The sequence below is a fragment of the Plodia interpunctella genome, chromosome 9 (genome assembly GCF_027563975.2).
Source record: "Plodia interpunctella isolate USDA-ARS_2022_Savannah chromosome 9, ilPloInte3.2, whole genome shotgun sequence".
NCBI lineage: Eukaryota > Metazoa > Arthropoda > Insecta > Lepidoptera > Pyralidae > Plodia > Plodia interpunctella.
Window position 1 is genome coordinate 8,357,917 of NC_071302.1, and position 23,316 is coordinate 8,381,232.

At 38.3% G+C, this 23,316-nt stretch overlaps 2 protein-coding genes across 14 annotated transcripts in view; one reads left to right on the plus strand and one right to left on the minus strand.

Annotated features, from left to right (window-relative positions):
• Positions 1–14,512, plus strand: part of LOC128672330 (NADP-dependent malic enzyme-like) — a 25,943-nt gene extending 11,431 nt beyond the window's left edge. For all 3 annotated transcript variants that reach the window (XM_053749418.1, XM_053749416.2, XM_053749417.1), the window contains exons 3-12: positions 6,415–6,573; positions 7,985–8,166; positions 8,364–8,524; positions 8,795–8,999; positions 9,470–9,596; positions 10,680–10,905; positions 11,320–11,462; positions 12,035–12,208; positions 12,443–12,566; positions 13,390–14,512. In XM_053749418.1, the coding sequence (XP_053605393.1) occupies positions 6,415–6,573; positions 7,985–8,166; positions 8,364–8,524; positions 8,795–8,999; positions 9,470–9,596; positions 10,680–10,905; positions 11,320–11,462; positions 12,035–12,208; positions 12,443–12,566; positions 13,390–13,529 (1,641 nt within the window). In that variant the 3' untranslated portion in view covers positions 13,530–14,512. The remainder of the gene's footprint in view (positions 1–6,414; positions 6,574–7,984; positions 8,167–8,363; positions 8,525–8,794; positions 9,000–9,469; positions 9,597–10,679; positions 10,906–11,319; positions 11,463–12,034; positions 12,209–12,442; positions 12,567–13,389) is intronic.
• A 651-nt stretch (positions 14,513–15,163) lies between these two features.
• The window catches only part of Doa (Darkener of apricot), a 54,350-nt gene continuing 46,197 nt past the window's right edge, over positions 15,164–23,316 (minus strand). For 9 of the 11 annotated variants that reach the window (XM_053749410.2, XM_053749411.2, XM_053749413.2 and 6 more), the window contains 8 exons: positions 23,056–23,169; positions 22,626–22,716; positions 21,855–22,034; positions 20,082–20,211; positions 19,233–19,377; positions 18,700–18,805; positions 17,394–17,541; positions 15,164–15,442 (listed from right to left, as the gene is read on the minus strand). In XM_053749410.2, the coding sequence (XP_053605385.1) occupies positions 15,372–15,442; positions 17,394–17,541; positions 18,700–18,805; positions 19,233–19,377; positions 20,082–20,211; positions 21,855–22,034; positions 22,626–22,716; positions 23,056–23,169 (985 nt within the window). In that variant the 3' untranslated portion in view covers positions 15,164–15,371. Of the gene's footprint in view, positions 15,456–16,042; positions 16,074–17,393; positions 17,542–18,699; positions 18,806–19,232; positions 19,378–20,081; positions 20,212–21,854; positions 22,035–22,625; positions 22,717–23,055; positions 23,170–23,316 lie in introns of all 11 variants that reach the window. The other 2 variants (XM_053749405.2, XM_053749406.2) reach the window with 2 other exon arrangements.

Here is a 23,316-nt window from a genome sequence, read left to right on the forward strand (position 1 = left end):
ACTTGACAAAGCCAAAACCTGTATCTATGTATATAACAGGAACAGCAAAAAGCGGCTGGTTTGTGTCAGTTTGCCACAGCCAATTTGCAACATATTTATTTTAAAAAAGTAAATTCATCACAAAAATAAATGGTTATATTATATGGCTGACAAATTGACATTATTAATAACAAATCGTCAGATCCGTAATGACGTGACTATAGAATGTTCGACATGGCGATCGTGACGAGCATTAAGTTCAAGACAAATAGGTGAGGAAATGCCGACTGAATTTTAATCTTAATCTTTATTTGACTCCCGTCGGTGTTGATATAGGATGGGACTGAATTTTAGACTGAATACGTTTTATTTAATTGTCAAGAAATCAGACAGCCGGTGCCAAGGTTACTTACATAATTTAGATCACAGTCAAAGACAAAAGTTGAAGATTCATATCTATCGTACAATTCATTTTGATAAATGCTATCAGTTTCTATGACCAGAATAATTTTAAAGTCACTTGTTTTATTTATTGCAAACAAGGTGTGTTGCCCATAGCTCTGTGGTTGTTTATGTTGGACCTCGTGTCATTAACTAAATAAATTTGTTCCAAAATTCATAAAATCGGTCCAATACGGTTTCGCCATGAAAGCGTGTATCACATAATTATTATAACACGTGGAAAATGACTGGCTTCCGACTGGCTTAAAAATGTAATATACAACACTACGTACATAATGTGCTCTTGAAAAGGGAGAGAATTAATCGCCCTTGTTTTTTACTTCTTGGCTCGTATAATCCCTCCTTTATCTTCAATATTACAGCGATATATCTCGCGTGCCTGCGAAGCCCTCACTCGTCGCATTTAGTATAGATGACGGTTCAGAAAATGTTTTTATTCCTTTCTATTGACGGTTGGCTTTTCTGAAATACTGCAAAAGGGAGTCACAGAAGAAATTGTCGATATCTTTGATCCAAATGAAATGGCGGTCATGCGTCGTTTCAGAGTGGGGATGTAAAGGCAAAACAAATAAAACGATTTAATATAACGCTTTCTGCTGGGAAAACTTTCAGATTGGCATTCAATTTGTTTTCCTGTTGAATCCAATTTCATCTTCAGTTTTTATTTGTAAGTTGTATTCATGGATCATTTTATAGTGAACAATGTCTATCATTGTAAAGGTATTATTTCGCTCTACCTGATTGTTAATTGAATATCGGCAAAACCGTGCTACTTATTTTCCGTGAGGCCGATTCTTGTTTCACCCTAATGAAATTAGCTTTACCACTTAAATGCTTTCAATACGTGTCTGTGGTTATGGTAAATGTTTCCGAGACATAAATCGGTAGAGGGTAGATCGACAGCGCTGCATGGAGGATGGAGCAATTTAGAGTTTAATTCAATAGGAAATAGAAAGATTCATATCTAAAATTATATGTTGTTTATTTGTTAACCATGTTCATTTACATATATATGTCTAAATTTTAATCATGTTTATCCAAAGCCACGTGGTTGAAAAATTTGTAGAATGATTATAATAAATTTAAGGCGTTAGAAAAAAAAATTGTTTCATGATTACAAGATTATGCCTTGCAGCGCAGCAAAAATTAATAAATATTTTTTTCATGACTACTCGTGCTAATAAGTTTTATTAAAACAAAATCCATGTGATTTTGATAAAGAAAGCCCTAAAATTGTATTTTGATGGCCGTGTTTGGTAAATATCATATAGGGTGGGATTAGTATCTATGGCGACACGATAACTGCCGCGGAGAGTTGGAGGCGATATTAGTTCGATATGGTGGTGCCATGCCAGTGTACACTTGTGGCATAGTATTTGTTTATTGTGATATTGTGTACCGTAGTGGAAATGAATAATTAATATATATATTTACAACGTATATATTTAGAATTGACAAAGTGTGTCACGGATTTTTTGTATTATTTTCTTGGTAATGAAACAAAGTACGTCCTTATACTGTTGCAAAAAATCTAATAGAACATTAAACATAAAATTTGTAGCATTCAAGAGTGTAACAAATAAGCATCTGATCTTGCTCTTGGTGTAGCCTTACCTGAGGTTACCTACATGATATTATGTGCAAATTCAAACTAATAATTACATACAATTGTCACCTTGATCCAGATAATCTACTTGCATCTAGCCACACAGACCTCCGGTATCATACATACGGTTCATAAATTATATCCTGAGTGACATTCATTATAATATAGGAAATAAAATGTATCAATATAAAAAATATCATACAGAAATATTCCGGCAGAAATTGACAAAGGAAACGATAATGTGATTGTAATATAATTTACTAGGGATAGATTGTGAATTGTGAATATTTTCTTTTAATTCAATTAAAGTGCTTAAATTGTAATAAAGCCTCAATTCAACTTAATCTGCAAAGGGAAGAAGCCTTCCGAAGATTGGTTAATTATCTTTTTTGTTCACTTCTCAAAGAGCTAATTACGGACTGTAATGCGTCTTATATTCTGCTTCGTTATTTAAAATGTAAATTTACGACAAACCGCTTCTCTGAATTTTGTTCCAAAGTTTTTTTTTTTATTAGCATGGAAAAATCTAGATAATAACTTTATAACACTATAAATAGAAAATATATAATAAAATTGAGAACAATAGAGTATTAAAAAAAACTTTATTTATATTGTTTTTTAAAATAATTACACGCAAAGTATGACCTTAAGGACGTTTCTTTTCCTTATTTGTAAAACGAAATAAAATGTAATTAACGGAAAATAATGTTTCAAATTATTTAATGAATAAATAAGAATGATTTAAATATTGGTGGAATTTATGATAAAGCTTCGTAGGTACTTATACAAATACAGTAACACTTATTGGGTCAATGCGAACAATTGATTAAAGATAAATTGGATTTATCTAAGTGTCGAAATTAGTCTAGAGGCACCTTGTCCATGGTCCACTACCGACAGGTACCTACTTAAAGCAAACTTGTTTAACTTGATTCAAAATTCAACTCCAAATATTCCTAATTTGATTACTCTAGAATGAATAAATTTCAAATAAGTTTTTTTCATACTTGACTAGGTAAACAAGTAGAGAAAAGTACATTCGCCTGACTCCAGTAATTATTACCTAAATATATCATTTATTTTATTTATATATGTTATAATACATGAACACGATATTAACATAATATAGTAATATAATCACCGTTAACTAATATCTAGATAATTTCGATACCTATACCTAAATAAGTACCTAAAGAAAATAAATAGATCATAATTATTTACATTTGGATAGTTGCAATGGTAATGGAAGTGGTTCGGCCCTGTCCTAAACATGCAGGGCGATGGATGACTGGTTGTCGCTCCCGGCGACACGTATTGACATGTTGAAGGTGCATATTGGGCCATTACTCTGTCAGTACCTAACACAGACCATTTAAGTACCTAACGAAGAAGTTAATTGCGCCAAAGCGACAGTATGATAAGTATCTCATCGTGGGAATATTTTCTTTGTTTGATGATATACTTAGTATGCTGCATCGATCGTTCGACACGATTTGGTATCGACCAGTGCATATTTCAACAGACTATTTGAATGCATAATAAATGAGTAAGGAATAATTAATTTCTTTGCGGTCGCATCACTGGAGTAGTGTTCGAGCGTCGCTTGACTGAAGAAGCGGGAAATTGGAAATCTCGGCGAGAAAGGTCGCGTAGGTCACTCTGATGTAGGTCAGGAACATGCACAAAAGAGACGTTTTAACGGAAAATAGAGGGAAATAATTTTCAATATTTTCAGAATTCCGTGTTCCGTGGTTTTACTGTAAAAATAAGTGCATAATACTGATTTAAATGTTACATGACGATAATGTTGCACGCATGAGCAAAGGCTAACTGTTTATTGTATTATTTATTATTTAAGTATCTAGTACGGGACGTACACTTATACTACATTGTTTAACGTGTTTACCTATTTATATTACGAATTAGCTTTTGCCCGCAGCTTTGTCCGCGTGAATTTCTCTGCGAAAGCGGAACACAAATTTTCACCTCCCATTATAGTCATTTGGGGGTCGATTTTTAAAAAAATATCAAATTTTATCAAAATCGGTCCAGCTGTTTAACAAAAAATCGGCACAGACAGACATACTTTCGCATTTATAATATTAGTATGGAAATATTAGGATGGATTTAAATTTTCACGTAGTTGCTTAAATATATCGAATGTTATCTAGTTTTGATTAGTGATATTCTAATAACGTTGAAATGTTGTCACCTATTATAACGAGTGCTATTGTGCTATTACGTAATACCCGCGCGAGATAATTTGTGATTTATAAGTGGTGCCTCGATGTTTTATAGTCCCTTAGCAGGTCAAGTGGGAAAATAAGGCTTTAAAATATAGAGCCAAGAAATATGGATGGAATTTTTATTTGAGCTAGTGAAATTAAATAATTTAAAGAACATAAATATAATATATTTAGATAGTAAATTTCATTAGCTATTATATTATATACAAAAAAATATAAAATAATAATTGCAATAGACAAACCTTATATTTAGAGCCGACTCAAAAACTTTCAAGAGACAAGAGATTCTAATTAAAACAAAGACAGAGCAGTGAAAACTAATGCTATGTTAGTTGGAAAACTTTAAAGAGTTTTAATTGCTGAAAGGAATTTGAGGTGAAGTGAAGTGAATTAGTGGTGAAATGGATCGCGACTGGTGGCAACTGACCCCAAGACGGGAACTCTGCTCCATCCCTGAATGTCTGGCTGCCGCGGACTCGCGGGTTGGTTTGTTTTGTTAATGTTTAAACTATTTGTAGTTTTGTTTGTATGTTCCTTAAAATCTCATACGGTTTAGTAATGAAATGAGAAAAGTGCGACCAATTATCTGACGCAAATATGGACGGTCTGAAATAGGGAACCTCTAGCATAGCATAGCCCTTATTATAACTTGAAAGATACTAGGAAAGAAACATACTGTGTTTGGAACATATAATTATGTTCAACATATATTGCACATAGGTAATTTTTAATAGATTAATATTGCATTTTTAAGATTTCATAGTAAGGTACGGTGCTATACGACCGCGCCTACTACTTGACACAAGTCTACGAATATTTGCACAATCGTACATTATTCATAGATTCAAAAGTCCAAATAAACGCTATTGTAAGGTCTTGACTAGGTAACGAGTGGTAATTGAGTTCCTCGGAAATTTACTGTGTAGCTGTTACAATATTACAACAGCAATAAAATGGAAATTCTCGGATTCACCTGTAAAATGGAAATGGAGAGTACCTAAACGTTTGAAGTCGAAATTATAATGTTCTGAAAGGCTTTTATTTTACAAATGAATGTATTATTCCGAGTAAAATGGTGAATAAATATTCACCATTTTATTCTGTTACTTGCCTTAATTCAAACAGAAGATTTCTAGGTCACAAACTTCTATTTCAGGTCGTCAAGTATATACATATGTATATATATCTAAAACTTGAGCACACTAACTTGTTTTCTTCTTCTTTTCGAGTGTGTTAATTGCTAACACTAGTGTCAGATTTTATTTAAGTTACCTAAAGCATCTGACATGACTTGTATTGTAAAAATAAAAAAAAATCTCATTATCACACATATAACGTGTAACACAAAATCAGATCTGGGCATGCCCAAAACTGCAATAAATAATTCGTTAGCTCGCTTATCATTACAAATAATGATCTTTAAAGCAATAAACAGGTACCTACCAGTAACAAGTTTATATACCACGGCAAACTGCGTGTTCTTGGCGAAGGTCGAGTCGGCCGCGATGACGTCACTTGGTAGTGACGATCGTCAGCTGATCGCCAGGTGTCAATACGATAGCCGCACGACACCGCACGGCTAATTCCGGGGTCCCGGGGCTTCCTCACAGCTCAGACACTGGCAAAGTCTGCTAGTTTGAAACCTTGATTGGTGTGGAACTAATCTTGTAATGATGAATCAGTGTAAAATGGAACCTAAGTGAAATATGAAATGTATAAATTCTCTATGCTAATGCGAGAAAGAAATTAAAAATAAATAAGAAGCAAAGTTAACATTCATGCTTACTAGGTATTAATACTGATATTAATGTATCAGCACAGTAGTTTTTGTGACGTCTGCCATCAAACCCAGATGGTTTGAACAACAATATTTATGATTCTGAGTGTGATATACGAAAATAGACAAAGCGATTTCCAGAAAAGATATAAATACTAGTGACATCATGTTCTCAAACAGTAAATCCTATAATCCTATGTGATTTTTACTGGCGGGTTTCGATGTAAACAAAGTCTAGTAAAATTGGAATTAATGAAATCTGGAAATTCCCACGGGAGCGAACTCCAGACGTGTTAGTCACATAAGCAAAATATCATATTTACCTTGAGTCGTTTTTGTTGTAGGGCATGGCATTCACAATCGAGGAGCGACAGACCCTGGGCATCCACGGGCTGCTGCCGGCGAGGGTCAAGTCTCAGGAGGAGCAGGTGCAGCTGTGCAAGCTGTCCATCGCCAGATATGAGGACCCGCTCAACAAGTACATCTACCTGATGGGCTTGCTGGTGAGAATTCTATATACTATAGTTAGATCAACGCTTTATTGCACCACTTACTTATTAGCGCAAAAGCGGACTTACCGCAAAATCCAAACTTTGTGTGGGAAGCAGAGAGAAGCAGAGAGAGCGCAGAAGGAGGAAAGTTACAAAAATTTATATTTCAATGGTTGGTTTTGATGGTCCTTTGTTTTTAATTGAAACTAAAAGTACAGAAAGATAACTGAAAATTTGAAATCTACTTAACTTCAACCTAAAAATCAGTGGCATCTTCTAGTCATAAAATAATTTCTTCCGTTTACTTCCGTAACAAAGTAAAAAGGGTTTGATATCAAGTTTTCTTGAGTGCTCTATACGGCATATATTTATTTAACCTATATAGAGGAAATGTAAATCTATCTGTATAGTGATTGAGTCCATCCATCATCTATCGAGAGGGATGCGCTGAAATGACCTAGATTCTAATTTGAGCCTTAGATTTATTTTAAACTACTGATTCATTCAATAGACTAAGTACTCTCGTGTGTGGATAGACAAGAGTAGTGTATGATATTTTTAGTGTGCTTAATTAAGATAAGATTGTGTTTCAAATATGTACACAAGCTACTTATAGCACGTAGTTATTATTTCAAAGAATTTGAACAGTACGTTGCTTGTTGATAATGTAATGGTAAAAAATAAGGATTATTTCTACTATTTTATACCTATTTCAAATAATCGTAAAGGAATTTTCACCTATTGATCCCTCGAAATTATTGGCCCAATATTAGTTTACCAAGACCATTACCAATGTACATTAACATTACCTATCTATATAGGTAGTTCAAAGTACGCTGGTTTGTACGTATTCCATTGTACACACATTGCTGCAGCTAGCAAGCTTGTAGTTGTTTTCGATCTGTGTAGTTACAGTAGTTGGGTGATAATGTCGGTATAGTGCAATAATGTCGGTGAGAGGATCCCGCCACGCAAGGTCGCCATGCTTCCATGACGTTCTCTTGAAACATTTTACAGCCATGATCGTCATGCTCGCCCAATTATCACGATTTGATGTGTTTACTTCCCGAAAAGTAATGGTAATAATAAACTGTACTACCATTAAATATACTAGTGAAGTATTTCGCTTCCCGCTATCTATCTGTCCCTATGTAAGCTTAGATCTTTTAACTATGCAACTGATTTTGATGCAGTTTTTCAAGATAAAAGTTTTGGTGTATAATTTATTATGGTTGTACCGAACGGGCCGATAGTTTATTATATGTGTCGACATTATTTGTCGTTTATAACAATCTCCGACCGGCCGTTAACGGGGTCATAGAGTCTCTAAACATTAATAGCTTTAATTATGACATGAAACCCCATCTACATCGCAGAATAAATAAAATCATATGTGAAAATGCATAAATAAATTCTTCTACAGGATCGCAATGAGCGGCTGTTCTATCGCTTCGTTGGGGAGAACGTGTCGGAGATGATGCCCATCGTGTACACGCCCACCGTCGGCCTGGCCTGCCAGAAGTACGGGCTCGTCTACCGTCGACCACGGGGTCTCTTCATCACCATTCACGACAAGGGACACATCTACGATATTCTTAAGAATTGGTAAGTTAATTTTCACTATCTTTCATTGGAGAACCGGAGCCCAGGGACGGTTTTCCTACTTTTTACACTCTACTCCTAAGGTCTTCGAACTTAGCTGACAGATCAATGGCACGCATATCAATAATGATGATATTAACGCCAGCACTTCTTCTAAAAGTACCATAAAGCTTCATGCTAATGAGCCATGTTTCCCTCAGGCCGGAGACGGACGTGCGCGCCATCGTGGTGACGGACGGCGAGCGGATCCTGGGGCTGGGCGACCTGGGCGCGTGCGGCATGGGCATCCCGGTCGGCAAACTGGCGCTCTACACCGCGCTAGCCGGCATCAAGCCGCACCAGTGCCTGCCCATCACACTCGGTATGCATACATTAATATAATTACATACATTATTATAATTTAAGACCTTTGTATAACAATGTGCGCCACAATAAAGATATTTGATTTGATATGCAAATACGATCATAGCTTGTGAATCGTAACGGTGGCATGTCATTAGTATTACAATCCACCCAAATTCTGCCCTATTGCCACGGCAGAAAGATCCGTGCAGGTGCTTAAGGACAATTTAACAATGCAGTCGACTTCATATGTGAATTCGGCTGTTAAATATTCTTATTTCCTTCCTAGATGTGGGTACGAACACGCAGACAATGCTGGACGATCCTCTTTACATTGGGTTGCGGCAGAAGCGCGTGCGGGGGGCAGAGTACGACGAGTTCATTGAGGAGTTCATGCAAGCGGTCGTGCGCCGCTTCGGACAGAACTGCCTCATACAGTTCGAGGACTTTGCCAACGCCAACGCCTTCCGCCTGCTCGCTAAATATCGGGGCAGGTTGGTGCTTAATTTTAAATAACTTATTTAAATAATATTTTATCATAAATGATTAATTATATAAATATAAAGAAAATTAACTCTTGCAAATATATATTGATTGATACCAGAGGAAGACCTGGTAGAAAGGTAGTCTGCATACCTATGCATGAGAGTGAGGTACCGCCTCACTCTCATCTACATCTTGCTTGCATTGATGTTTCGGTTTGAAGTGTGAGAGAAGCAGTAATTATGGAGTACCTACTGTGGCAAAAGACCCAAAGACATTAAACCAACGCACCTGTGACACTTTCGAGTGTCAGGCGTCCATAGGCTGCGGTGACGAACCCACTGCGCACCATATGCCGTATGGGATAACAACTACAATAAAACCTAGACAAACACATATCCAAAAGAAGCGCTGCCTATGTACAAAACTATCGAATATTTACATACAACGAGACCAATCATAAACTTCTCTCGTGTTTTAGATACTGCACATTCAACGACGACATCCAGGGTACAGCGGCGGTGGCGGTGGCGGGGCTGCTGGCCAGTCTGCGCGTCACCGGCACCAAGCTCTGTGACAACACCATCGTGTTCCAGGGCGCCGGAGAGGTGACTATGTGTCATATACTAGGTGTCATGCCGTGCTGTTTTACCGACACTCCATGATTTGCATTTTCTATGCTGTTTTATCGACACTCATTTGAACTTAAACTTCGGCAGTAAATTCTTAGTCTTGTTTTATTTGGTTTCTTGCCATTTTCGTCCAATATTTTTAAGATCTGACCATTTCGTCCTAGGTCTTCCTCTTTTCCTGTCTCTGTCGTTTGGAATCTATTAAGTCAATCTGTTTGCTAAGAAGTAGGGGGAGGCTTTTGCCCAGCAGTGGGACGTAATTAACTAAAAAATTGTATTTCAGGCTCATATGAGGCAACTCTTATCTATCTTATCTTACATACGTGTTATTTTAATGCTCTTTAAAAATCCAATTAAGAATAATTCATCGCCACGGACAAGATTCATCTAACTCTCATTATACTTATTTCACAAAGCGTGTGCTGCCCATTCTTGTTTACTACTACTACATAGGTAATACAAATCATATCGTTCGTAGTTTAATGGCTGAGTTTGAGTCATGCTCGCATCGCTCACGTTGACTACGTGACCATGAACATAATTTTAGAAACACGAATGGAAATTTTCGTCACCTTTTTAATGATCTCAATTATAGTGCAAATAAGTAAAAACAAATGCATGATGAAATGTTGTGATAACCGTACCCAACTTTAAACTGCATTATAAATTATGCAACACCAATTTCTTTGAAAAATATTCATCGATAAAATTCGTTACCTGCCTCAGTTTGCGTACGTTTATTTAGCCGAATGGACTTTTATTCCTAAATCTTGACAATATTTACTTGTGTAACTAGATCAGTTTGAGAGGGAGAGCGTTCATTTAGCTATCTATTTATCTATCGTTTTTAGGGCTATGATTAGGCCCATCAAGTTAACCTTCAGAGACGTTAAACGGCAGTACCTAATTGCTGTGATTCTGCAATAAATTTAGATAGATTGATTTGCGGTGGACTGTACATTTGTATCTACATCATAAAGTTATGCTTTTCAATTATCAGTGGGAGTAACACTATAGGTATATGTTGTGGGCATAGATTAAGAATGTAATAATTGTCAGGCGTCGCTCGGCATCGCGAACCTGTGCGTGATGGCGATGACGGGCGAGGGCTGCACGGAGGAGCAGGCGCTGGAGCACATCTGGATGGTGGACTCCAAGGGTCTGATCGTGCGCGACCGGCCCGAGGGCGGCCTCAACGAGCACAAGGAGCGCTTCGCGCGCGCGCACGCGCCCGTGCGCTCGCTCGAAGAGGTCGTGGACATTGCCAAGCCTTCTGTTCTTATAGGTCAGTTGAGATAACATGAAGACAGACAAATCAACATGTGTCTTCAAATAGGTTTTCTCTCCACCTTTACCGTGTATCTGTAGGCCTGTGGTAGGCCACTTTCAATAGACTGAGTCCAGACCAGACCCGTGCTTCAACTCGGATCTCCACTTGGCTGAAGGATGGTGTCTTTAAGTATGGATCATCCTACTGAAAGTCTGTACATAAATAGATTATGGAATGATAGGTTGGCAATAGTTGAAATAACGATCAGGACTTCGATAGTACATCTGTAACGAGACATACTATCTTTTAATCATGTTCGAATGAACATAGACTTACGAAACTCGACGAAATCACTGTCTACAGAATATTTAATTTGATCACATAATTATTTTGTTAATTTACTAAATTAATAATCTTCTCGATGCGCAGGCGCCGCAGCGATCGCGGGCGCATTTTCGCCCAGCATCCTGCGCAAGATGGGTGAGTACAACGCGCGGCCCGTCATCTTCGCGCTGTCCAACCCCACCAGCAAGGCCGAATGCACTGCCGAGGAAGCCTACAGCAACACTGATGTAGGTTCTTTTGACAAGTTTCTATGAATCAATTATTACTTACCTAGTGTTTACTATAACTGATAGGGACACTGACTGACTATCTGCCTATCAGTCTGCAATGTATACCAAAAAAGTCGGTGGCTAGCTGACAAATAATATTTTTTTCACTTCTCATGCTCGTAAAATTAATTATGATTGGCCAAGATAAACAGGCGGGTACCTACTACTATCAACGAATATTTACCTACTACTACATGTTGCCTGCCTGCCTGGGGCTTCGCTCCCGTGGGAATTTTGAGATAAAATATAGCCTGTAGGCCTGTGGATCTTGGATGATTTGTATTTCTAATGGTAAAATAATTTTTGAAATCTGTTCGGTAGTTTCGGAGATTACCCGCCTCAAACATACAAACTCACATACGCGTACCTCTTAATAATAATAGTATAGATATTAATTGTATTGTTATAAATTTCCTTACAATGAAAGTGAAAAACAGATAGTACACGTTAAATTGTCCCACCACCTCTTTTGCTTCTACCTTTGACGATATCTTACCAATCAGTGTTTGAAAATGCTTATTTGATTTCAGGAGCGCGCGGTGTTCGCATCAGGCTCTCCATTCCCCGACTACCGCACTAAGGATGGGCGTACGCTGCGGCCGGGGCAAGGCAACAATGCGTACATCTTCCCGGGCCTCGCGCTCGGCATCATCTGCGCCGGCCTCGTCGATATCTCCGAGGACTTCATGCTGCTAGCTGCTGAGGTCAGTAAATCATGTATCTATAAACGACTTCAAAACTATTTGGGCCTCTTTATCTGGCTTGATAGATTATTCAATCCATGTATAATATTACCATTATTGATCTATTTCCATTTTATTTACAATACAGGATCTTTCTATTTCCATTATTTGCACTGATTCTATATCTGACAATGAAACATTTGTAAATATGAGTAAATTCGGAAATGGCTGCTAAATAAAGTTAGTTTATTGCAGGCGTTATCAGAGATCGTGTCGCAGTCGGACCTGGACGTGGGCCGGCTGTATCCTCCGCTGGAGAATATCCAAGAGTGCTCCATCAAGATCGCCAAGAAAGTCGTCGAGCACGCCTACAAAACTGGTCAGTGTTTTTTTATATACCTAACTAGATGCATAGACAAGTAAGTTTACAGCTAGCTCCCTAAACCAGGGACCAGACAAGCCGTCGTTTGTTTAATCCTTTGAAAAGCTTTCCCATATTCTTGTGTAACCTGTTCAATGGCTAAACCAATCCAATGACTATCCCATATGGTGAGGCTAACTCTTTCAAAGGATTTCCCATTATGATATGGCTAACTCTTTCGAAGTGGTAACCCGTTCGTTATAGCGCTTACCCTGTTTGGCGTTCCCCTTAAATGCCTGCGGGGGGAGAGGGGTGCAGTTTTCATCACACCCGCTACTGAGCAAATTTGCGTAGCTCCGTGTGTGAAGAGCCTAAAAGACACGAAACGACACATTGAATCGTGTAAATATAATAACGCACCGCTTTACCGCACGCGCGTAGTAGTTTAGTAGGTATTTGTTGTGCATTGCAATTTATTCAAATTAAGACCGTATGGCCTGAGCTTAAAGCATAAATTAGCCTGCTATCTGAACGGGTAACCCCTTCGTATGACTTACCTCAAAAAAAGGATTTTGTAGTCGTTGATATAGCGCTTACCAAAGCAAATTTAACGGGTTACAGCACCGAACGGCTTTCGAAAGCAAACCCATACCAAAAACCCCTTCAAAACCTGTAAAAGGGTCCCTGCTCTAAACTCCATGCGCACCGCTACGCATTAGCTGTGTGCATCGGCCTTAATTCGGTAAACACGTGACTGATTTCAAATCCGGGAATAAAAAATTAAATATATCTATGTATTCCTTTAACGCTACTAACATAAGTACGTTTTATTGTATTACAGGCAAAGCCTCAGTGTATCCCCAGCCTCTCGACACGGAGAAGTTCATCCGTGCTCAAATGTACGACGCGAACTACACGGCGGCCGTGCCGCCCGTGTACGCGTGGCCGCACAGCGACCGCTACGCCGTCGACATGATCTAGTCCGGACCGAACCGACAGACCACGCTGTGATATCCGCACTCTATACCTACATACATTACCGTAAAGCCAAGTATCCACCAAGTAAAAATTGGCGCTTAACTTAATGCTACACGCTTTTTACGAACATGCGTGAAAAATCACTGTGTACACATGAGTCAATCAATATCGTTCGCATCAATGTTGCCTAGTGGACACGGGGCTTTATTCTTCTACGCCTGGCAACAAATATTTGTATCAAACTAATTGTGTAACACTCTTATTCATAAAAATTAAACGCTTGGTAAGCCAATTTCCGGTCTTGTTCGTCCCAAATTGCAAAAGTGAAACAAATCATACTGTAACATACCTAGTTTACCTAGTTACAGCATGATTTGTTTCACTTACATGTGTGACAAGTGTTTAACTTTTATGAATAAGACTAAACCGATGTCGGATGTTTCATGTATATAAGAGCTATCTATCTTCTCTATTTAATGATATCTAATGTTGCTTCAAAATAAAGCTCGTGATTTTATAAGTGTCATCAAATGCTCCGAAAGTTAATCAATTTTAAGTGTTCAGTTATTGGCGATAATTATTTGTATGTAATCAAAATAATATTATTTTATTTACAGTTTTAGAAATTATTATTAAAATGTGAATGTAATGTGTTAATTACGTATGTAATGTGTTATTCTACGGCATTAATTATTATAACAAAGGCAATAATATTGCGAATTTTTTTTCAATGCCACATCTGCCTGAAAAAGCATTTAATATTTGATTGTTGTTCAGCAATGTATGGCTGAACTCCCATTATGTAAAAACATCCAATTTGTCAACTGATAGTACTGTTATAAATTGATGTTGCATGTAACCAAATTTCTTGTCGCAAAAATGTCAGATCCATACAAAATGGAGGCTAATGTATTTCTTAATTTAGTTAAAAAATTTAATATATTGACGAATTATATGTAAATTTTGAAATAAATTTGTAAGCGCTACACATTTTATTTTATTTTACAGCGAGGTTTGTACGAGTTACATTAACAAAGCCTATACATGTGATGTTCTTACAATTTCAACTCTGTCTCATCTCTGCATGTTCTCGCTTGGGTGAAGCCGCGACGCCTGGGTACAGTGTGAAAAAAAATTAAGATTCTGCTGTCTTTTTGTCAACCCTCTTTGGAAATTCTAGTGTTGCCTATCAGCTGCGTAGGCTATGTGTACCTTAGTCGCGGAATTACCCCTTAGTCGCTTCGCACGACATCCACGGGAGGATATGGAGTGGTTCTATTCTATGGCGGAACCACGCCACTTTTCCTTATGGGAGCAACCCCGAAATCGCGGATAAAATCAGCTGTTTCATACAAACTCAAATATATACTTGAGAAATAAATGGATCAGCAGATTTGTTTTTGTATTTGGGGTTTTTTAGTGGACGTAGGGGTTTATTCCCATACGGAACGTTATTTTATCCTACTTATGCAGAAATAAACAGTTTCACCACTATTATTAGTCAAGCCAGTTTGGCCATGAGGGAAGAACAGCATTCTGAAGATAGTACAATTTACAAGAATTTTTACTTTACCCAATAAAGCAGGAGCTTTACCCAACTTTTGAGAAGCAAAAACTTTAAAATAAAACGATGCAAAAACTTTTTAGACTGACAGTCTTTATTCGAATAATTATTTATAAATACAAATTGAGAAGTACCGATTCACAACAAAATATTACCTAGATTACAACGTTCGACAAAATAATTATCACTTATCACTTCATTAGTTTAACTGTACAATACACGCGCGGCCGGCTGGGGGCCGCGGCGGGCGGGCGGGGAGCGCGGTGGGCGGCGGCGCGGCCTCACCTGCTCAGCGAGTGCGAGCGCTCGCGAGATCTCGAACCTTCTCCGTTGCAGCGCGGCCGGTCATTGCCTGCAACCATCGTCTACATGTCAACATTAACTACTCGCTATTCATCACACCTTTAGATTAAATATTTACAATAAAACCTTACAATACAATACAATTCTATGCTCTTTCTATGCTCTTTATAGAAGCTATAGACAAGATCAAATTTATAGTAGGTACTAAAAAGAACTAGTTATAAACATACAATATTTTTTTTTTTTTAACCAGTAACATTAGTGTACCGATTGCTGTATTAACCTCGGGCTTATTGCTATCCGAAGAGCAAAAACTCATGATGCATGGTGTCTGCAAGCGTGATCAACGCATACGTGCATCTTTGCTCTCATAATCATAATATTTAGTAAAATTGAGGCCCCACTGCTGTGGCACTAGCCTTCTTTATAAACGAAAAACCCTTAAATTTACAAGTCTATACATATAACACATATTTACAGAAAAATATAAAAAATGGTTATATGTACATAATACATAAAAAAAAAAAATCATAAAAAAGCGAAACCAACAGCACACTGACGTCACAATTAATCATTTTCCCATGTCATAGTATGTGTTTGGTAATAAAAAAGAAGCTTAAAGCGTCTACCAATGACTGAAAAGCCTGACCTAAGGAACGATGGCCTTGTAAACGGGTGTCCTATAACAACAAAACATGAATTGTAGTAATTATTTGCACTAGCGGGAGTACCAAACTTTGCATTAAAAAAATTGGTAACTTCAAATGCCGCCGTTTTAAAAAAAGCCGGCATGATTTTTCATCAGGTTTAGCGCAAATTTCGCCAGGTAAAGTGTAATATATGAAGATATCATTGTAACCAATAAAGAAATTACGTAACTGCGTGACAGCTTACTAGCTAAAAAAGAGCCAGCTAGCCTAGAACGTCAAGTTCAAATTGATTGGCCGAATATACCCAAAAACCTGACAGGCAGCTACGCACGATACCGGTTACAACTTCAAATAAGGTTCGACCTGCACTATAGTTTCGATCTCGGGTCGTTCTCGATTCTGTTTGGTTAAATTATATTTATATGAGAAAAATAAAATTGGTATGGATAGGTATTTTATTGGACCGATAGTGCAGCTGGTTGATGATGCACAATACATGTATGTACAAATAAATCGACAAAAATCCACAAGTGTGGCACATAAGAGCCAGGCCCTATTCCTCCGTTGCGTCGTGCGTTGTTTACGTCGACTATCCCTAACATTTCTGCCACCGAGGTTGCTAAAGTACGGCTTAAAATGAGATCTAGTTTATACCCTCGCCTTAAAATATCTATTTCTTCTCTGAGGCCTTGTGTAAGTATGGTGCAGTTACAGCTTGCTGAAGAAGGGGTGCCGCAGCGTGATTGCTGGTCGTAGTGGTGTGGTGTAGTGTGGCGTGTCAGTTACCCAGTCGCTGGTGCGGCGGCAGCTTGCTGAAGAAGGGGTGCCGCAGCGTGATTGCTGGTCGTAGTGGTGTGGTGTAGTGTGGCGTGTTAGTTACCCAGTCGCTGGTGCGGCGGCAGCTTGCTGAAGAAGGGGTGCCGCAGCGTGATTGCTGGTCGTAGTGGTGTGGTGTAGTGTGGCGTGTCAGTTACCCAGTCGCTGGTGCGGCGGCAGCTTGCTGAAGAAGGGGTGCCGCAGCGTGATTGCTGGTCGTAGTGGTGTGGTGTAGTGTGGCGTGTCAGTTACCCAGTCGCTGGTGCGGCGGCAGCTTGCTGAAGAAGGGGTGCCGCAGCGTGATTGCTGGTCGTAGTGGTGTGGTGTAGTGTGGCGTGTCAGTTACCCAGTCGCTGGTGCGGCGGCAGCTTGCTGAAGAAGGGATGCCGCAGCGTGATTGCTGGTCGTAGTGGTGTGGTGTAGTGTGGCGTGTTAGTTACCCAGTCGCTGGTGCGGCGGCAGCTTGCTGAAGAAGGGGTGCCGCAGCGTGATTGCTGGTCGTAGTGGTGTGGTGTAGTGTGGCGTGTCAGTTACCCAGTCGCTGGTGCGGCGGCAGCTTGCTGAAGAAGGGATGCCGCAGCGCCTCCCGCAGCGTGATGCGTTGCGAGGGCTCGTACTCCAGCATGCGCGCGATCAGCTCGAACAGCTGCCGGTTCTCTTCGCTGTTGCTCTGCATATACCTCTGCCAAACCAAACGATTACTTTGTAAGCGCAAACTATCAGATCATGTTGAGACTGGGAGCCCGCGGACCCCGGGCTACATTCGCCGCAGGCGCTGGCTGACACGCACTTCTCTTTTTAACCGACTTAAAATTCAATTCGCGGACCCCGGGCTACATTCGCGGCAGGCGCTGGCTGACACGCACTTCTCTTTTTAACCGACTTAAAATTCAATTCGTCGCGATCTTTTTTTATGTATCTCTATTACGCCAAGAAGGCTAGACCGATTTGAAAAAATATTTAATTGTTTGGAAAGGTATATATATACTTCCTAACTGATTCCTTAGTCACCATGTCCAGTTCTGATGATGGGATCTTGGATTAATCGAGGAAACTCTTTGAATTTCATCCTGATAATGATTTCGACATTTTTTATAGTGACTCAAGAATTTTCTCTAGAAAAGAACAACTTGGTGAGGTGGAAGTGATGATTAAACCTTTTTTTTGGCTAAAGTACTTATTACCCCTGACCATACATACATACGTACGCGTGCATTATTTACAAATATTTTGTAAACACACCAGTATTACAGTCTGTTAGATCAAATGAAATTTTCTTTATATTTTGATCAAACAGTAGTTAACATCATACTTTGTTTAGTTGTGCGTAAGCGACTATGCCGATAGCGTACAAACTGCAAAAGACAATTGTCATCCAGTTCCAAAATGGATTCCAATCTAGTCCACTTACAAAAAGAATCTTTTCAAATCGGTCTAGCCGTCTTCGCGTAATAGAGTTAAACAAACCAAATGATCTGGATAAAATTGTGTAATAAGTACAGATATAGAACATTGCTTGCTCTTTACGCAGAACAATATGCGGGACCAGTAAGATGTAAGTAATTTTAGTATGAATTAACTAGAGAAAAAAAAAACTGTCGATATTTGTTATCAATTTCCTTGAATAATTGCTCTTTATCATAATCCAAAATTATAGCGAAAATTTGGTTGGTATTTAAAAAGACAACCTGTATTTATTGTACCGTCCATCCTTGCCGGCGACCGTTCCGAGCGGACAGTATAATAAATATTGAATAAACTTTGGAACAGATTTGACTATAACTAGATTTTTAAGAATAGGCAACAGAATAACTATGTAAGGAATAGCTATATAACTCACCAATAGCGGTTTGCAGTTTTCCCTAACATATCTGCCTGCTGATGATTTCTCATCCCAGTCTAGTTTCCCGTGGTAAAAGTATTTTGTCCGTGTTTTTCTTGCCATTCTGAAAATAATATATTAAGTTATTGGAAAAGTAATTTTCACATATTTAGTTATTTCTATAGAGCAATATTTTTATTTCTAGCAAATATTCTCTAACAGTAACAACTTTAACAGTAACAGGGCAATAAAGTTTTTTGAATAAAAAACCATTTATGTAAGTATAAGCAAAGCACTTATATAAAAATATTTCGCTTCGCTTAGCAAAGACAAAGAAATAATTGTTTCATTATAATGATGACTGATTTACGAATATTTGTACTTTTATTAAAATGTCACTGACAAAAATTCCATTTTAAAATGACGAAAATATATAAGTATCTATCTTTTTATCTGAACGTCTTCCCAGTTTCTTTCCTTAGATTCAGCCTTCGGTGTCCCTGAATTAGTGAGGATAGTGAGAGTAGTGAGAGTAGTGAGGGTTGTGTCACCTGTAGGGTATGGGCCCGAGTATGCGCTCCATCATGGCGAGGTGCTCGCGGTTGTCGTGCGTCTGGAACAGCGTGAGCCCGAGCTGCAGCTCGAACATGATGCAGCCGATGGACCACACGTCGCACGGCTGCGACCAGCCCAGCTCTGCGGGGGATTCATTTTTTCTCGACAACTTATATAAAAACAAAGTCTCTCGAAGCTAAAAAATATTGTAATAACAAATGAGGGACGACGAACATTTGTTATATGCTCCATCGTAACATTTTCTCCAAAAACTTTAACAAACGTACTCATACAACATAATAGTATAGTAGTATATATAAAGCAAAAATATAACGGACCTACATTACGACTAAAAGAGACACATGTAATTTATAATATATCAATCAACTGTCGTAAACAAGGCCGATTTCCTAAATATCAATTGGATAAGATTAACAATTAAATGATTAAATTGTCGCCGATAACAAGAGAATAATTGAATTTTACACCCCACACTATTGTTAGTTACAGTGAATGAAAATTAAATTCAGTTAATTTCAATCATCAGAGTATTTTGCTGGTTAATTTTCAGCCATATACGTCCGCTTACATTTTCCTTTTTGCATGATTTTGGCATCCTCGATCAAGAAAATCAACATAAATCAAAATCAAATTGTGCAAAATTATATTAGTCGCACGATAGTGTCTGTTGGAGAAGGTGGTGTCTTAGTTCGTAAAAATCAATCGAGGACAAGGGATAGACTGGGAATTTTTCCTCAATTTCAGCCATAAGCCCATTATCCAGCTTATCACTTTGGAATATGGCAGGAGTCCCGGCTCTACCTGTATCTGTATAGAGTACTGACCTAGTATAACCTCCGGCGCGCGGTAGTGCCTGGTGGAGACGATGGTGCTGTGGTGCTCGTGGTCGAAGGTGGCGCTGCCGAAGTCGATGAGCCGCACGTCGCTGCGCTTCACGCGGAGCAAGTCGTGGCTCTGCAACAATATGTTCTTTGTAGGCCGACGGTGGCACGACTCGACACACCAATTAAAATTATTAATTACTAATAATTATAATAAAAAACGCGAAATATACAAATGCTAGGCACAAATAGGAGACTTTGTATGTTAGGAACTGTAGGCGCCGAAAGCTAAAAACGTTTTATTCAGTTCCACATAATTACAGTAGTAATTACACCCACCATATTGTTGGAGGTATAAATATAATATAAAAACGTGCAAGAAAAGTGTTCTAAATAATAGCACGTAGATATTTAAAATTGAAGATTCTACACTTTAGGCGATGAAGGATTCTACACCTTAGAATGACGGTTATCGCTCACTAGTTGGTACCACTCCACTTGCTGGTGAGTGAAATTCAACTTTAAATTGGCAGGGCACGACCTTTTTTTTCTATCGTCCAACACAAACATTTGAAACATGCACAAACAATATATCTTCCCTAGCGCCCCTAGCGACGAATTCAGTTGGAACAGCCTTTATTTATAAAAATGATTATTTAAACATATTCTTTCAGGGGTCATTGACATCGACAGACTAATTAGGTTTGTTGGACTATATTATTGTATAGCTATATTAATATACGTCATATGTTTCACACAAGCTACCTGTCAGACAAGTAAAATAATTACTAATTTTATCTTCATGTACTGGTACAACATATTTCCTGGGGAAAAAACTTTCAATGGTTTCATAAATTAACAGTCTCATTACTTATATATTTAATTATAAGTGACCGGGTCAGGCTTCGCACGGGGTCTATAAACCTTCGGGAATAAATTGCCTAAATAACTGTGAAAACTGCATCGACATCCATTGCGTGGTTTAATATAGGAAAGCTTAGAAACAGACAAAGGTGGAGGACGACTTTGTTTTATACTATGTAGTGATGTATTCCCAATTAGCAAACCCACAACTGTTATAACACTTTATATTCAAATTATTTAAAACGTATAATGTAATAAAGCAATACACGCTATAACTAATGGTCTAAAAATAACTAGAGATTGCGCATTTACATTGCAAATAGTCGGAAAATTTCCTTATTTCCGCGCATAAACACATACACTAGTGGTAAACTTGCGTCCATAACGGTAAATTATGTAATGCGGTTAGTAATTACGTAATTGGATAACGACAAAACTATCGTATTTACATCTAAGTATGAATAATTCTGCACGCAACATCCGGTGTGTCATATAATTTTCGTGTCAAATTGATTTCAGTATCAGAGCAAGTATGATTGGTATATTTTGTTTTCAGTTGAATATTTAAGGTAGGTATTATATATTTTTATTTGGAACAGCTTATATAATATCGTGTTTTGAAGTGCCATTACAAATGCTCTGGACTAAACATGTTACTTTGCTGTTTCAGTTCAACATAAAAAGTACCCTGTGTACTATTCCAAGGTCTAGTCGAACTAAAATCAATCCAAAATTTAAAACAATCTGTTCAGTAGAATTTTTGTGATTGAGGAACAGACACAAACGAAAGCTATGTTTTCCCCGAGTCATTATCTATTCTAATCTAAATTGTCCCAGCGGTTTAGCTTTGAAAGCGTTACGGACAGACACGTGTACAATATCAGTACGAGTACGGAAGTATGTATCTATCACCTTCTTGGAGCTGCTGTAGACGCTGACGACCTCGTAGTCGCTGTCGACGAACAGGATGTTCTCGGGCTTGAGGTCGGTGTGCGTGAGCTTGTTGTCGTGCAGGAACAGCACGCTGTAGATCAGCTGGTACGCGATGTGCCGCGTCTGCTCCAGGGGGTACGGCTGGTAGTTGTTGTCTTTCTGCAATGCCATCAACTCTGTGTATTTATTAGGTATTGCGACTTGAACACGCGAAAATGTGAGAGACATTATGCAAGAACTAAAATAGGGAAAACCGTCAGATCAACAGCAAACATTTGGGCGGACGAGCGTCTTATCAACTAATATCAGCCTTATTGCAAGCCAAGAACAGAAATTAAGATGAGAAAATTGCGAAATATATGTTTATGTATTAACGGAAAATTATATAAACTGTTATATAACGCTAAGCCCCTTTTACTATTTAATCATTATGTTTATTGACGAAGGTCAATGCGATGTTACTGATTTATTAATTAATGCAACATTGCAGTAATATTTGAAATCTAGAATTTTACTTGTGCTGTATAGTATGGATCCCAATTAAAATTATGATTTGTTAAAATTATTATTTCGTGTAAAATGAGAATTTCAGCAAAATATTTTAATAGACATGCACGTAACATTTTTATGGGCGGAAGCTTCGTGAGACAGTCTATTTTGTGCTAAACGTTAACACGCGGGCAGGTCCAATATAAATAAAACAAGAGGATATAAATAAATTGAGAAATTCGTGCAAAAACATGAACTCACCAGGAAGTCAAATACACTTTGGCCGAGCATCTCGAATGCGATGCACATGTGCCCGTGATACTCGAACCAGTCCAACATCTTAACACATAAGCTGAAACAGAAACGAATGAGCTCGTTAACAAAACGTTGCCTTCGGGTGCCTCGCCTTTGTTTATGTATCAAATAATAATTATAGACGGTCTTCAAAATCAAGGGCGTTCGCACGTAAAGTTTGATAAAGAAAAACTGCTGCGAAGAAATTTAGGGGCAGACAGTATTTTTGTGTTTTCAGTTGACATCGTGTCTGAAGCTGGCGGAATGCCAGCGCGGCGTCGCTCGCAAGGTCACATATTGCTACATTCGAATCACAGCCGAATTAGCCACTCCGTCACGTCATATTATCATAATTTCAATTTTCAGTTCAAACAACATTTAAGATTACAATACTCACTTTTTACAATCAGGGTCAACTTCGCCTAACTTTTCTAATACGTTAATCTCTAGTTTTGCAGCCTCTCTGTACTTCTCAACATTCTTAATGATCTTCAGAGCCATTCTGTGCTCCCTGAAAATTGCGATAATTAAGAGTTAATGACAATGTGATAATATGTGGTATTTATTGGCAAAAAGTATCGAAAGTCGTCGGGTTGGCATAAACAAACAAAAATATCGTTGAATAACTGAAGTGAGCACGCAATTGCAAGTGCTCTGT